This window comes from Dendrobates tinctorius, unplaced genomic scaffold (genome assembly GCF_039654945.1).
Source record: "Dendrobates tinctorius isolate UK_male_01 unplaced genomic scaffold, ASM3965494v1 ptg000098l, whole genome shotgun sequence".
In the NCBI taxonomy this organism is placed as follows: domain Eukaryota; kingdom Metazoa; phylum Chordata; class Amphibia; order Anura; family Dendrobatidae; genus Dendrobates; species Dendrobates tinctorius.
Genome location: NW_027361766.1, coordinates 16105807 through 16120645, shown reverse-complemented (window position 1 = coordinate 16120645; position 14839 = coordinate 16105807). Strand labels below are relative to the sequence as shown.

Genomic DNA, 14839 nt, shown 5'->3' with positions numbered 1-14839 from the left:
GTTCAATCTTTCCATCCATCATGACAGAGCCCACTGCTCGTTGCTGCTATATATGAAATGGCTAGCTGATTAAACAAAATAAAAGTGGTGAATGAATGCAATCTTTGTTGGCTTCTCCACTCCAAGAATGTCCAGTTTGACTCTTTGGTGTTTACAGCTTGGGCTCCAGGGTGTGACAGCCTGGAATGTGCATACACTGCATTCCTTCCATCAGACCAGAAGATGCGCTTGGTCTCAAAGCTGCCAATAAGTGCTGACTTGACAATCCTTATCAGATGCATTGAACGTAAGTGTATGTATATTAGTACAGTACATATTGCAAACTTTTGTTTTGGTACAGCTATAGGAAAAAACTTCCCCCTTCCCAGTACTGCAGTGACACACATTGTGTACTTTCTTTTAGACATGATACGGCAGTTTTATGCAAGTTTGAGCCCGATTATTCATATATAATATGCCCATCGGTGACCCCCGTCACGTGATCACAGGTTACTGATGGGTTGGCATGACAACCAGAGGTCTCTTGCAGAGCTCTATGGTTGTCACTGCTTGATTGCTATTAGCGCCACCTGGTGGACAACGCTCATAGCAAGTCGGCAATTCTGCTACCTACAGGCAATCTGATCGTCTGTATGTAGCAAAGCCGATTGGGTTATGGCCGCTTCTAGTCTCCCATGGAGTCTATTAAAGCATGCCAAAAGTAAAAATTTTTGCAATTTCACCGCACTTGGAATTTTTTTTCCTGTTTTCCAGTACACTATATGTTAAAACCAATGTTGTCATTCAAAAGTACCGCTTGTGCCGCAAAAAACAAGCCCTCACATGGCCACATTGACGGAAAAATGAAAAACTATGGCTCTGGGAGATGCAGTACAGACCAAAAGTTTGGACACACCTTCTCATTCAAAGAGTTTTCTTTATTTTCATGACTATTAAAATTGTAGATTCACTCTGAAGGCATCAAAACTATGAATTAACTCATGTGGAATTATATAATTAACAAAAAAGTGAAAAAACTGAAAATATGCTTTGATTACTGCTTTGCACTCTCTTGGCATTTTCTTGGCGACCTTCAAGAGGTAGTCACCGGAAATGGTTTTCACTTCACAGGTGTGCCCTGTCAGGTTTAATAAGTGGGATTTCTTGCCTTATAAATGAGGTTGGGACCATCAGTTGTGTTGTGCAGAAGTATGGTGGATACACAGCTGATAGTCCTACTGAATAGACTGTTAGCTGCTTTTTTTCTTGCCATAATACAAATTCTAAGTAAAGAAAAATGAGTGGCCATCATTACTTTAAGAAATGAAGGTCAGTCAGTCTGAAAAATTGGGAAAACTTTGAAATTGTCCCCAAGTGCAGTGGCAAAAACCATCAAGCGCTACAAAGAAACTGGCTCTCATGAGGTCCACCCCAGGAAAGGAAGACCAAGAGTCACCTCTGCTGCGGAGGATAAGTTCATCTGAGTCACCAGCCTCAGAAATCGCAGGTTAACAGCAGCTCAGATTAGAGACCAGGTCAGTGCCACACAGAATTCTAGCAACAGACACATCTCTACAACAACTGATAAGGGGAGACTTTGTGCAGCAGGCCTTCATGGTAAAATAGCTGCTAGGAAACCACTGCTAAGGACAGGCAACAAGCAGAAGAGACTTGTTTGGGCTAAAGAACACAAGGAATGGACATTAGACCAGTGGAAATCTGTGCTTTGGTCTGAGTCCAAATTTGAGATCTTTGGTTCCAGCCACCGTGTCTTTGTGCGACGCAGAAAAGGTGAACGGATGGACTCTACATGCCTGGTTCCCACCTTGAAGCGTGGAGGAGAAGGTGTGATGGTGTGGGGGTGCTTTGCTGGTGACACTGTTGGGGATTTATTCAAAATCGAAGGCATACTGAACCAGCATGGCTACCACAGCATCTTGCAGCGGCATGCTATTCCATTTGGTTTGCATTTAGTTGGACCATTTATTTTTCAACAGGACAATGACCCCCAAACACACCTCCAGGCTGTGTAAGGGCTATTTGACCAAGAAGGAGAGTGATGGGGTGCTACGCCAGATCACCTGGCCTCCACAGTCACCAGACCTGAACCCAATCGAGATGGTTTGGGGTGAGCTGGACCGCAGAGTGAAGGCAAAAGAGCCAACAAGAGCTAAGCATCTCTGGGAACTCCTTCAAGACTGTTGGAAGACCATTTCCGGTGACTACCTCTTGAAGCTCATCAAGAGAATGCCAAGAGTGTGCAAAGCCATAATCAAAGCAAAAGGTGGCTACTTTGAAGAACCTAGAATATAAGACATATTTTCAGTTGTTTCATGCGTTTTTGTTAATTATATAATTCCACATGTGTTCATAGTTTTGATGCCTTCAGAGTGAATCTACAATTTTCATAGTCATGAAAATAAAGAAAACTCTTTGAATGAGAAGGTGTGTCCAAACTTTTGGTCTGTACTGTAGGGGAACGAAAACTCGAAAACAAAAATGTCTCCAGTCGTGTCGGGGTTAATGACAGGAATGTCCAGGAAGGATGTGAAATGTATAAAATGAGATTTTCAAAGCATCATTAACAATCCCTAAAAGAGAGGAAGCATTTAAGGAAACCAGGATGGATGAACACAGAACTTAAATTCAGGCTAAAAAGGAAGAAAAATGTCTAGCAAATAGAGGGAGGCATAGCTAAAGAATATAATGCTGTATGCAGAATCTGCAGGGCACGAATCAGATTACTAAAGCTGATAATGAATTTAGGTTTGCAGGAGACGTTACAAGCAATAAAAAGTTTTTTTTGAGATATGATCTAAGTAAAAGAAAAATCAAAAATGCAATAGGATTTTTACAAGATGAAAATGGTGACGTGGTAGAGGTTGAAAAGGCCAAACTTTTAAATTCTTATTTTGCATCTGCTTTCTCTTAGAAAGTATAGGTAACATCAATTGATCTTCAATGTACTATTGAAGGAATAGTGTGGATTCTTCTATCTATAAACAGAGAGAAGGTGCGGGAACACTTGGCTAACATAAATTAATTCAAGTCTCCAGGTGCAGATGAATTACATACTATGGTACTGATGGAGATAGTAGAGGATATTATTGACCCACTGTCCATAATCTTTGAAAATTCTTGGAGAACAGGAGTAGTCCCAGAACACTGGAGAAGAGCAAATGTTGCTGTCCCTTTCTTCAAAAAGGGGAATAAGATGGGCTTGTGTGTATGACTCGCCAGCATAAGGGCAGCTAGGATAGCCATCGAAGAGCAGAGGAGCCATCACTTGTATTTTTTGTTTAGGGTGCCAGTCTCTGCTGATAGGCATGTACAGAGTTTAGGGAATTCATCTTGGAGTGCACTCTCAGGAAGAGCGGATATATGTGTACAGAGTTTGTTCGTCTTTTATTCAAGAATATTAAGTTACATTTTAACTTTGATATTTAAATTCTGGAGACTTTCCTTGTAGGTCCTTTTTGACTTGTAACCCCCATAAGCCAACAGTGTTAACAAATTCTTGGTGTCCATACAGACTAGCATTGAAAAAATCTGTTAATATTGGTGTGCCGACAGTCTGTGTATGGTGGTGTTTCAACGCTTCTCGATAGATGTTAGAGGAGATATGGCTCCTCAACCAGTTTTGTTATTGGCAAGGAAATGGCAAAGGAGTCCAGCAGCAGCAACACAGCCATACAGAACACAGAGAAACTCCTGTGTATGGAGGAGCTCCGACGAGAGAGCGGAACTTGATGAAAGCTGTTGTGAAGCCTCCCCATACACAATGGACTCCTGGCATGCAATACATAAAAGTATCACCTGTTTAACTGTTTATAGGACTAATCAATTATTGTTAAACACTTTAAAAAAAAATTCTAAGAAAAAAAAATGCACTTTTAACCATGCTCCGATGTAGTGCAAATGTTTTTTTTTTTTTTTTTCCCTTATACTGCACTCAATGAGTTTATTGGTTAAGTATTATCTGACATTAAGTACATCCTTCAGCTGCAAACTGCTGGTCCTTTTCTGGATTGTGCTGGACAGTTAAAGCAAAGAGTGTGTGTATGTAATAAATATATATGTGAGATATAGATATAATATATACACAGCAGCCCATATTATAAATCACTTTAGATATTTATACATTTTCCACTATATACTTTTCTTCATGTTTATATGCTATAGGGCTGCTTCAGTGAGATCCATTTGACTTATGACAGGAAAGGAAGCTAGTTGACATGAGCGTTGGAAATGACCAGCCAGATAATATAAAATAAACCACAGACATAATGGAAAAGAGAAGAATTAGCTGGGTAGAAAGGCAAAATGAGCAATTGTAAGTGCACAGTGCCATAAACCATGATTGCAATATATTAAAAGGAAACCATTTTTTGATGGGATTACTTCTTTAACAGTTAGACAGGGAAGGGACTTGCAATAATATGATGCAGATACCAGCAGGAGAGGGGATAGACATAATTACTGGTCATGCAATGTACAATTCATGTGGTCACATGCAAGAATTGTAATTTTGACTTGAACAATAGGACGAGTGTACATGTATGCTAGAAAACGGCATCGTTTATATTAAAAATGTGCACATACCCATGGTGTAACTCCTCCCCTCCTGGAATGGTGCCTGCCCTGGCGCGAGTTTCGGCGATTGCCTTAGTCTGTGGAAAGCTGCATATAAATAGGAGGCCTCCAATCAGTGCTTCAAAAAAGGGAACAGTACTGTGCAGTCTTTTTTTTTTTTTTTTTTGTCGCAAACCCAAAACACAGTCTAGATCACGGCGCCTTTTGAGATATGAAATGTATTAAGTTGTATGTTACTAATAAGCTCATATGAAAACAATTTTTATACTGGACCAGCCTTTTAAAATGGACACCAAGTGTTTTAAGAAAAAAACAAAAATAAGAAACCTGTCTGTGAGGTAGTTCTACATATATTTTTGAATGCCTCCAAAAATCTTCTAAATTTATTTTTTCCATATCTTCTAGATGAAATACAAAACTCATTTGCATTCCTGGATGACTCTGGCACTGCAACTTTGAAATCACGCCCTGGTCCCAGAGTTAGACCTATGCTTCAATTTTCTACTAGTGTAAGTATCTTTCTACGGTAAATTCATTATTTTTTTTTTTTTTTTCCATTTCTCGAAATGAAAAGACTATATTGACCATAGGCTCAAGAGTGTCAAACACTACCTCACTGCGAATAGAGATCAGTGCCAGGTTTGGAAGTGACAAGTGAGCAAACAGCTTTGTAAATGCTCACACTTTACTTCTAATAGGTTTCCCATCCTTAAAATACAGCTCTGGCAAAAATTAGGAGACCACTTTGTTCAGTTTGTCTGATTTTTCTCTTTATAGGTATATTTTTGAGTAAAATGTAAATTGTTCTTTTAGTCTATAAACTTCTGACAACATGTCTCCTAATTTCCAAGCAAAAATTTCAATTTTTTTTTTTTTTTTTTTTTTCTGACAAAAATGGTCAAAATTAAAAAAAACGGAGATTAGACCTACCGGTAATGTTATTTCCAGGAGTCCATCCTGACAGCACCATGGGGTTGTCCTTTCATCCTTACAGGGAAAGGGAAATGCACGAGAGGTTAAAGGTCCCCACACACTCTCTGCCCATGACGTCGCTATTGCCCTGGTGGAATGGGCCCTAAGCCCTTCAGGTATAGGTAACCCTTCGGCCTCGTACGCTGAGGTGATAATTGATGTTATCCATCTTGCCAGGGTATGTGTGACTGCGCTTCTACCCTTATTTTTACCGCCCTACTGGATAAATAGTACTGTCGCCAATCTCGGGTGACTGCACATCTAATGTCCATTGAGTGAAACAGTTTTTCTTTATCATTCTTTGGAGCTGGACAGAATGAGGGTAGGATTATCTCCTGGTTTAGATTCTGAGGAGACACTACCTTAGGGTGGAACCCTGGGTCTAGTTTGAGTATTAGGTGGTCCTCGAAGATCTGAAAGTAGGGGTTCTAGACTGAGAGGGCCTGGATCTCACCTAATCATTTGGCTGAGGTGATAGGTACCAAAAATACCGTCTTTTGTGTGAGCTTTGAGATGTCTATTTCGGATATTGGCTCATAAGGGGGCCTACACAGAGTGTTAAGTACCAGATTTAGGTCCCACAGGGGGACAGTTTTTCTTAATGTGGGCCTCAATCTCTGGATGGCTTTTGGAAATCGTGCTATCCATGGATGGGAGGATAGGGAGAAATTGAAGAAAGTACTTAAAGCTGTTATCTGGACTTTCAGTGTGCTTGAGGTTAGGCCCTTATCAAATCCTGCCTGTAGGAAGTTCAGGATCTGAGGGATATTTGGGCCAGACAGGTCTATGGGGGTACTACCACTTTCTGAGCAGAACCTCTTCCAGATCTTACAATATATTGCCCTCGTAACAGGCTTACGGCTGGCCTGCAATGTGGAGATCACTTGGTCAGAGAGGCCTCTGGACTTTAGGATGTCCCTCTCAGGATCCATGCTGCTAGTTATAGGTTTCCTGGGTTTGGGTGTAGAACTGTGCACTGGGAAAGAAGGTCTGTCATCGTTGGTAGATGGAATGGCCCATTCTGAACCATCTTCTTGAGGCGGGGAAACCAACTCCGCCTGGGCCAAAAGGGTACGATTAGCATCACCCATGCTCCTTCCTCCTGGATCTTTCTGAGGACCCTCGGTATTATGGCGATAGGGGGAAACCCGTATAGCAGTCCCCCTCCCCAACTCTGGTTCAGGGCGTCGACTTCTTCTGGATGGTCCGCCGGATTGAGGGAGTAGAATCTTTTAGCTTGGTGTTTTTTCTTGTCGCGAAGAGGTCCAGTTGGGGTGTCCCCCACCAATGGCACAAATCTATGAAGATTTCTTCTTTCAGTTCCCACTTGGTGGCCCGGACTTCCTGTCTGCTCAGATAGTCGGCTATACTGTTTTTGGCGCATTCTAGGTGTACTGCTGACAGGGAACCAGAGTTGTTTTCCGCCCAGGTGGGGATGCGGGCTGCTAAATCCTGAAGTTTCCTGTGCCTTGGGCCCCCCTGGTGGCGTAGGAAGGCTACTGTGGTCACGTTGTCCAACATGATCTTTAGATGTCGGTTCTGTAGGCTCGAATTGTTTCTTTTCAGCGTCTCCCAAACAGCTCACAGCTCTCGGTAGTTTGAGGACTGTCAGCTGATGTTTCTGGGCCATGTTTCTTGTAGGTATCTTCCCTCAAGGTGGGCTCCCCATCCTTCTCTGCTGGCATCCGTGGTGATGGTCACACATGGAGACAGGATCCAAGGAATCCCCTGGCTGATATTTCTGTGGTTGATCCACCACTTCAGAGATGATCTCAAAGCTGGGGATGGTCGAATCTTCTTGTCCAGCGAGGACTGCCGTCTGTCCCATCTAGTCAGGATCTCCCTTTGCAGGGTTCTTGTGTGAGCCTGGCTCCACATAACGCAAGGTATGCATGCTGTTAGGGTGCCCAGGATCTTCATCGTGGTTCTTATTGAAATCTGGTCTCGACCGAGCTGACGAACTTTGTCCATGATGGGTTTCTTCCCTTCCGGCAAGAATGAGACTCTTCTTTTGGAGTCCAACATGACTCCCAGGAATTTCTTCCGGGTACTGGGCTGCAGGTCCAATTTTTTTCTTAGTTCAGGATCCAACCTAGGCTCTCGAGTGTGAAAATTACTGAGAGGAGTTGTTCTTTTAACTCCGACGCTGGATGGGATATCACCAAGAAGTTGTCTAAGTATGGCACAATGATTATACCCTCCTGTCTTAAGTGGGCTACAACTTCGGCGACCAGTTTCGTAAAAACTCGAGGTGCTGATGCCAAGCCGAACAGAAGAGCCTGAAACTGGTAGTACCTGCTTCCTTTTTGTAGTGCGAAGCATAGGAACCTCTGAGACTGAGGATGGATGGGAACGTGATAATACGCGCTTTTTAGATCTATAGTGCACATCGCAGCGTTCTGGTCTATTAGCGGGTTGGTGGTTTTCAGGGACTCCATTTGGCATCTCTTGTACCGAACCCATTGAGTTAATGGTTTTAAATTTATAATGGTTCGGCTTTCCCCCGATTGTTTTTTTTTTTTTTTTTTTTTTTTTTTTTTTTATTGTGAAGAGAGTTTAATAGTGGCCCTGACCTCTCTCTATTTCTGGAACCGGAACCACTACTTCTGTTCATAACAGGTCTCTTATGTCTGCCCATATAGGATCTATTAGGGTTCTGGAACGGGGTTTTGTAACCACGAATCGTGCTGGGGGGGGGGGGTTTGTGAACTCGAGGGTATAGCCCTGGGAGATTGTATTGAGGACCCATGGGTTTTGGGAGTTGAGTTCCCATGCCTCCGAAGTGTCTGAGGCACCCCCCCCTACAGGTATGGTGTCATTGTCTCCTGCTTCTGGAACTTTGTCCAGAGCGAGACAGGGGAGCCCTACTTTTTCTCCCCTTCGTGTACTCCCATAAAGATGATTTCCCCTTTCCTCTATATTCCTGCCTCTGGTTAGGACGGGATCTTTGAAAGGGAAACTGCCTTTTTGGTTTTTCCTCCGGAAACCCTCTTTTGTCGTCCGAGGCATTCTCTAGAATCTTAGCTAAGGCCAGCCCAAATACCTTCCTGCCTGAGAAGGGTATGGAACATAATTTATTTTTTTGACTGGTAGTCACCAGACCAGGTTTTCATCCATATGGCTCGGCGAGCTGCATCTGGCCGCAAACCGTACGGATTCGGCAGAAGAGCGTCCGCCAGAAAACCAGCCACGATCTTTAACAGGGGAATGCTCTCTAGGATATCACCCCTAGGGGTTTTCTCTTTTAACTGCTGCTCTAAATGGTCGATCCATAGATGCATGGATCTAGCGACTGATGTGGCGGCTATGTTTGCTGTCATCACCGTCGGCTCTTTTTAAGAGCATGTCGGCCTTTTTGTCCATGGGTTCTTTGAGACTGGAAGAATCTTCAAAGGGAATTGAAGTCTTTTTTGACACCTTGGCCAATGGGGAATCGATCTTAGGAACTTCGTCCCAAGTGTTGATGTCCTCCTGGTTAAATGGAAGTCGCAGCTTAAAGTCTCGAGGCACAATCGGTCTTTTCTCGGCGTCCTCCCATTCTTCCAGGATCATTGTCCGGATATGGTCATTAACTGGGAAGACCTGACGAATTCTGGCTCTTAATCCCCCGAACATCGTGTCCTGGATGGATTGCGCTTTCGGGGTCTCCTCAATTTGTATCGTACTTCTCACGGCGCTGAGAAGCTCGTCCGTGTTCTTTTGAGGTGAAGAGGTATCTTTTCTCTGTCTCCGGGGGTTCAGAGGTGATCTTGCCCTCTTCCTCGGAGTCCGTACCCCGGATTTCCTCCTCCGATGACTGATCGGACTCCCATCTTGGTCTCTTGGCCTGTGACCGGCCGGAAGAGTGGGTAGCAGCCCAGAGACGGAGGCCTGGACCTTGTCTCTGACCATTGTGCGCATGTCCATCAGGAAAGCGGCCTGCTCGCCTCTGACAATCCTCAGGGTGCAGTCCTCACATAGGGGTTTTTTCCATGCCCCCGGTAGTTTGCTGGCACAGATGGGGCATTTGGGTTTGCCTGATGTCCTAGATGTTGCTGGTGTCAGTGTAGTCTTATCCTAATATAAGGAACAGGAGTTTTTTTTTTTTTTAATTAAAGCTCCTGTCTTTGGTATAGCAGTCCGCCGTGTCCCTTACTCAGACACTGGCTCTGGCTGATCACCGGTCCTGGTCTCCATGTCCGTGGCGCTGACGGGAATTTGAGGCCCGTCTCGTCACCTGTCTTTCCTTCTGTGCCGGCCCACTCCGTTCTGATGCGCCCTCCGTTACGCGACCAGAAGTCGTCATCCACGGGCGCCCGGAAGTGACGCGGGAGCCGTGCGTTGGGGGGAAGCTGTCTCGAGTCCCAGAGCAATGCTCCACGGGACAGCCGGCGGAGAACCCCCTTAGGGGGGTGCCGCCCTGCATCGTCCGACCGGAAGAGTTGGAGTTAGGACCCCGAACCTCCTGGCCCCGGTAAACTTCTTTCTGGATGCCGCGGCGCTCTCGTGCCTGTCCTTACAGGGACAGGAAAAACACTGGTGTGGGAGGGGACCTTTAACCTCTCGTGCATTTCCTGTCCCTGTAAGGATGAAAGGACAACCCCATGGTGCTGTCACAATAGGAGATCCTGGAAAAGTGCTTTCAGACCTCAAATAATGCAAAGACAACAAGTTCATAACCATTTAGAAACAAGAATACTAATGTCTTAAATACTAATGTTTTAACTCAGAGTTCTGAAATCAATATTTTGTGGAATAACCATGATTTTTAATCACAGCTTTCATGCATCTTGACATGCTTGCCACCAGTCTTTCACACTGCTTCTGGCGTGAAAAGTTAAGCAGTTCTTCTTTGTTTGATGGCTTGTGACTATCCATCCTCCTCTTGATTTACATTCCAGAGGTTTTCAATGGGGTTCAGGTCTGGAGATTGGGCTGGCCATGACAGGGTTTGGATGTGGTAGTCTCATATTTTTTGCCAGAGCTGTATGTGGTATGCACAGGATAGATCATAAAATTTCTAATCGTTTGGGACCCAGGTATGTGATGGAAATATTTATTGAAATATTGGTAATTTCATAGCTTTCATTCACTCTCCTTGGATTAAAAGTATGGATCAACTTTGTTGTATCTAAAAGACTATGGTGCTTCTTTGCAGAATTCTGTTGTAAGACTGTTTTGCAACATGTCAATCTGTTCATGTTGTGGAAACATGTTGCAACTTTTGGCATGTTTAACTCGGTAACTAGTTAACCCCTACAACATTGAAAAGTGGGTAGAGCATAACAATAATGAATTGTAGCTTAGCAAGGCTGAAAACCTCAATTTACACCACAGAGGTGGCCTAAAATACAGCCAATATGTACTACGCTACCTGACTAGTAGTTTTTGCCTTTGCACATCACAGCTGGGAGATTCATCAAATTTATTAAGAGGTGAATGCTGATAAATGAGTTGACTGTACTGTAGTAAAATATGCCATCAAGACTGGCGTACATATACAATGGTCAAATTTTACAACATGGAAGCATATAGTCATCTGCTGGTTACCACAGCCTTCTCTTCCTCACCCCACCTACTTCAAATGCAGTTTGGGCATCTGTAATGGCTAAATCATTGTATTGAAGGATGCTCATATGCTATCTGCATTCCTTTGTCTGGTGGTGCAGAAAATTTTAAGTCTGTCTGCATCTGCAAATAGTCCCATATGGTGTTCTGGAAACTGTCCCAAATTTAACAGAACCTACCCTGGTAAAAGTGGCCTCACGGAACTTTAATGATGCTCTAAGCCTGGCCTGGGCAAACTGCGGCCTTTGACCCCATCCGGCCCCCTGAGTGTTTGTGTGGCCCGCTGACACTCAGAGGGCCGGACCGGAGAGGGACTGATTTACGATTCTGACCTTTCTCAGAAGTGATTGTAGCCCTGCCCCTGTCTTCTCATTGGTGGATGCGGGGTCTGCTCAGCTCCAGGCTTGCAGAGAGAGCTAGCTGGTGAAACCTGTGAAGGAGGCAGAGCGGTCAGGACAGGGACAAGGGAGGCTGGGACCACAACATCCATCTGCTGTAGATAATGGGCAAGTAGTTTCTAAGAGGAGGCCAGATACCACCTAGGAGGCAGCATCGTGTGTCTGCTGTGCTGAGTAGGTCACAGCACCTGCGTTGCCTCCTTTTTCACTGTGGAATGAAAGGTGTGACTGCAGTTTATGTTCAGTGAGAACAGCTAATAAGCAGCCACTAAATCTCCCTGGATCTTCCTGACAGCTGATAGGAGATAAAACACTTGGGCGGCACCTCCACTGCAGCCTTCAGATGGGATATTCTTTGTACTCCCCAAGCTGCTCTTCTGCCTCACCATACTCTGATGCCTCCTTACCTCTCCCTCTTTGCTCCCTGCTTGTACTGTTGTATGTCCTGTGCAGGATAAGTAAGGGTTAAGTCCCCCGCATTGCTCCCCCTGTGATCTGTGGCCTATCACTTCACTCCATAGACTGCAGTAAGGATTCCCACCCCCTGCCTGTCAGCTCCTGCCCATATGTGATGTGGAGCAGAGGTGGGCGAATAACTTTTTTCCAATGTTCCCAATTTATTGCTTTATCAACTGCTATTACTTGTTACGATAAGCTTTATTGCAACAAGTATTGTCAGGCTACGTTCATACTACTGTAATATTTGTCCATTTGCAATCTATGAAAAAAAAAAAATAAACCCGACCTCAGACAGAGCACTAGGAGCAATGTTATGCAATTGGGCTATCCAGATTTCAGCCAGGAAATATCTGTGTGAGAAAGATCACAACATCCACCGGTCTCTTCTGTATTTTGGATCAGACTCTCCTGTTGAAGTCTGTGTGCAAAAATAAAAAATTTGGATGCCATGTGCATCATCCATATAGCATCCGATTTTTACGAATACATTTCCATTACTAACACAGGACACTGTATTTATTTTAAATTGTATTCACTTCTGATGTATAAAAATGGATGCCATACAGATGGAAAATTGTCTTTTTCTGGATGAATCTTTTTTTTTTTTTTTTTTTTTTTTTTTTTTTTTTTTTTTTTAATGCTCTTGTCAACTTCATCACATAAGCAACTGCTTCTTATAAAGTGATGAAATTAATATTATGCAGATTTATAGGCTGGTCTGAAACCAAAGGTTTCTGCCCCCTGATGACCACTCATTCAAGTATACCAGCATGCACTGGTGAATCTAAAACAAAACAAAATGTCAAAAAACAAAAAGACAAACAAAAAAACAGGAAGACCGAATGTAGAGGATACATTAGGGAATTTTTCATTGAAGTATATTAGAAAACAAGATTAGATTACTACACTGAATAGATGTACATTTAATACAAAATTCGCCTTTGGATTTGGACCGTCCCTTTAAGTTCAGCCGATTTTGGTTTGGCCCTCCAGAGCAATGACAGTTTCTCATGTGGCCTCTTTCATTTCACCAGAGCTGTTTAAAAGAAGCTGAGCTGTGATTGGTTGCTATGAGCAACAGTTTTCCTTGTAGACAGTTATGGTAACTGAGGCCTATTATTCTCATTTCTATGGTATTATCGTCCTGTAAAGCTGGAAATAACACAAATTATTACTGTGCTGACACAGACCACCCTCTGAGACAGACTGCAGAGGGAGCCCAGGGGGAGCACAGTATCATACAGGATAGGATTAGATACACGGCTCAGCAGACTGTATCACACAGAATAGGATTAGATACGCAGCTCAGAAACAGGATGTGCCAAAGGAGAGGACATTTTTCATTCCAAGAATTCCACTCATTCAATGAATTCCACTCATTCCATCTGATTTTCCTTTTGATTTTAAATGCCTCCAGTTTCCACTTCGACTGGCATTTGCAATGTCCAATGTCCATTAACAAGGCTCAGAAACAGTTCTTGAAAGAAGTAGGGATCGATTTGCAAGCTCCATGCTTTTCTCATGGTCAAGTTTACATGGCCTGTTCAAGAGTTGGAACTGCCAAAAATCTGTTCATCTTTGCACCAAAAGGAAAAACCAAAAATGTTTATCAAAAGGCTCTTGAATGAGTTGAAAATAAAATACTATCAATACTTAATTTGTGCTGCAAATCTGTAGTGTTGAATATATGATATGAAATATGATTATAATTTGTTATAACTACATTTAGCTACTATGCCCGGGCAACGGCAGGCTCTTCAGCTGGTATCACATAAGCTAAACTGAGACTGCTGCAGATATCGGAGAACAGCTCTGTCACAGATCCATTAGATAGGAGCAAGAGCATTAGCATTCTAATGAGAAAACTCATTTAAAATGCAGTTTGCGTTAAGGGAACCATATCATATGGGAAGAAGGGATTATGGTGCCGACAGCGTGGCCATGGCACATAAACTAAAACCGGTATACAGAAGAGTCTCTCCATTATTCTAGTCTATGCTGTCTCTGCTTTTGTCTTCGAAACTTCAGTGCCTCTGAGCCTGTGGATTGTTGTCTCCACCCAAGACTTTTTGTTCACCATGGAGATTTTCATGATCTATTCAAAGGAATCTTCAAGTTGTCATGTTAGAATGGAAATTTTAATATATTGGATATAATATTGTTTTTAAAAAGGACTTTACGTGTTTGCTGTTTTTCGGTTTACTGGCACACGAGCTTCTACATTATTTTAGTCTCTGCTGTACTAGATAAAAAATTATACATTCAGCTGGAGTGCCACTTTTAACTGTCAATTGATGTTTGGTTGATTTTATTTCCCCACATCCTGACAGAACTGATGCTGTTCTGTATAAGGCAATCATTGACTACTATAAACTGATGGCTGCTCAAAGTGAGGATCTTTTGCCTCAAACTTAAAAGGAATTTCCAGAACTTTGATGTTGGTAGTCTATCAGACTGGTGGGGGTCCTAACTATTCACATCCTCTACATCAGCTGATTGGAGACGTTGCAACGCCATAGTGAGCTCCACATACCCATTGATGCTATCCAGGCATCACTCTGTTACTTTAGTAGTGGCTGTGCCTTGAATTGCAGCATAATTGCATTAATTTAAGATGGGCATGGCCACTGTAAACTGCACAGATCACTGGTGAACTTCATTTTATTTTATTCACCAATGAGCTGATACTCAGTAGTGCAGTGAGTCAGTTCTACTGTTCTGATGTTGAATTCTTATCCTCAGGCTGACAGTTTATAGCTTGTATTGCATTCTACCTTTTTTTTTTTTTATGAATTTTATATTTTTTTTCAGAACACAGACACACAGGGACTGGCTGTACCCACTCCCTCAGTTCCACAAGGCTTTACCGATAATGCCTCCTTAGGTAAGTG

General features: G+C 43.1%; 1 protein-coding gene across 1 annotated transcript in view; it reads left to right on the top strand.

The window, feature by feature from the left end:
• Positions 1 to 14839, top strand: part of LOC141099074 (uncharacterized) — a 71749-nt gene that overhangs the window by 33461 nt on the left and 23449 nt on the right. The window contains exons 2-3 of the mRNA XM_073587125.1: positions 4978 to 5081; positions 14760 to 14832. Coding sequence (XP_073443226.1) covers positions 4978 to 5081; positions 14760 to 14832 — 177 coding nt within the window. The remainder of the gene's footprint in view (positions 1 to 4977; positions 5082 to 14759; positions 14833 to 14839) is intronic.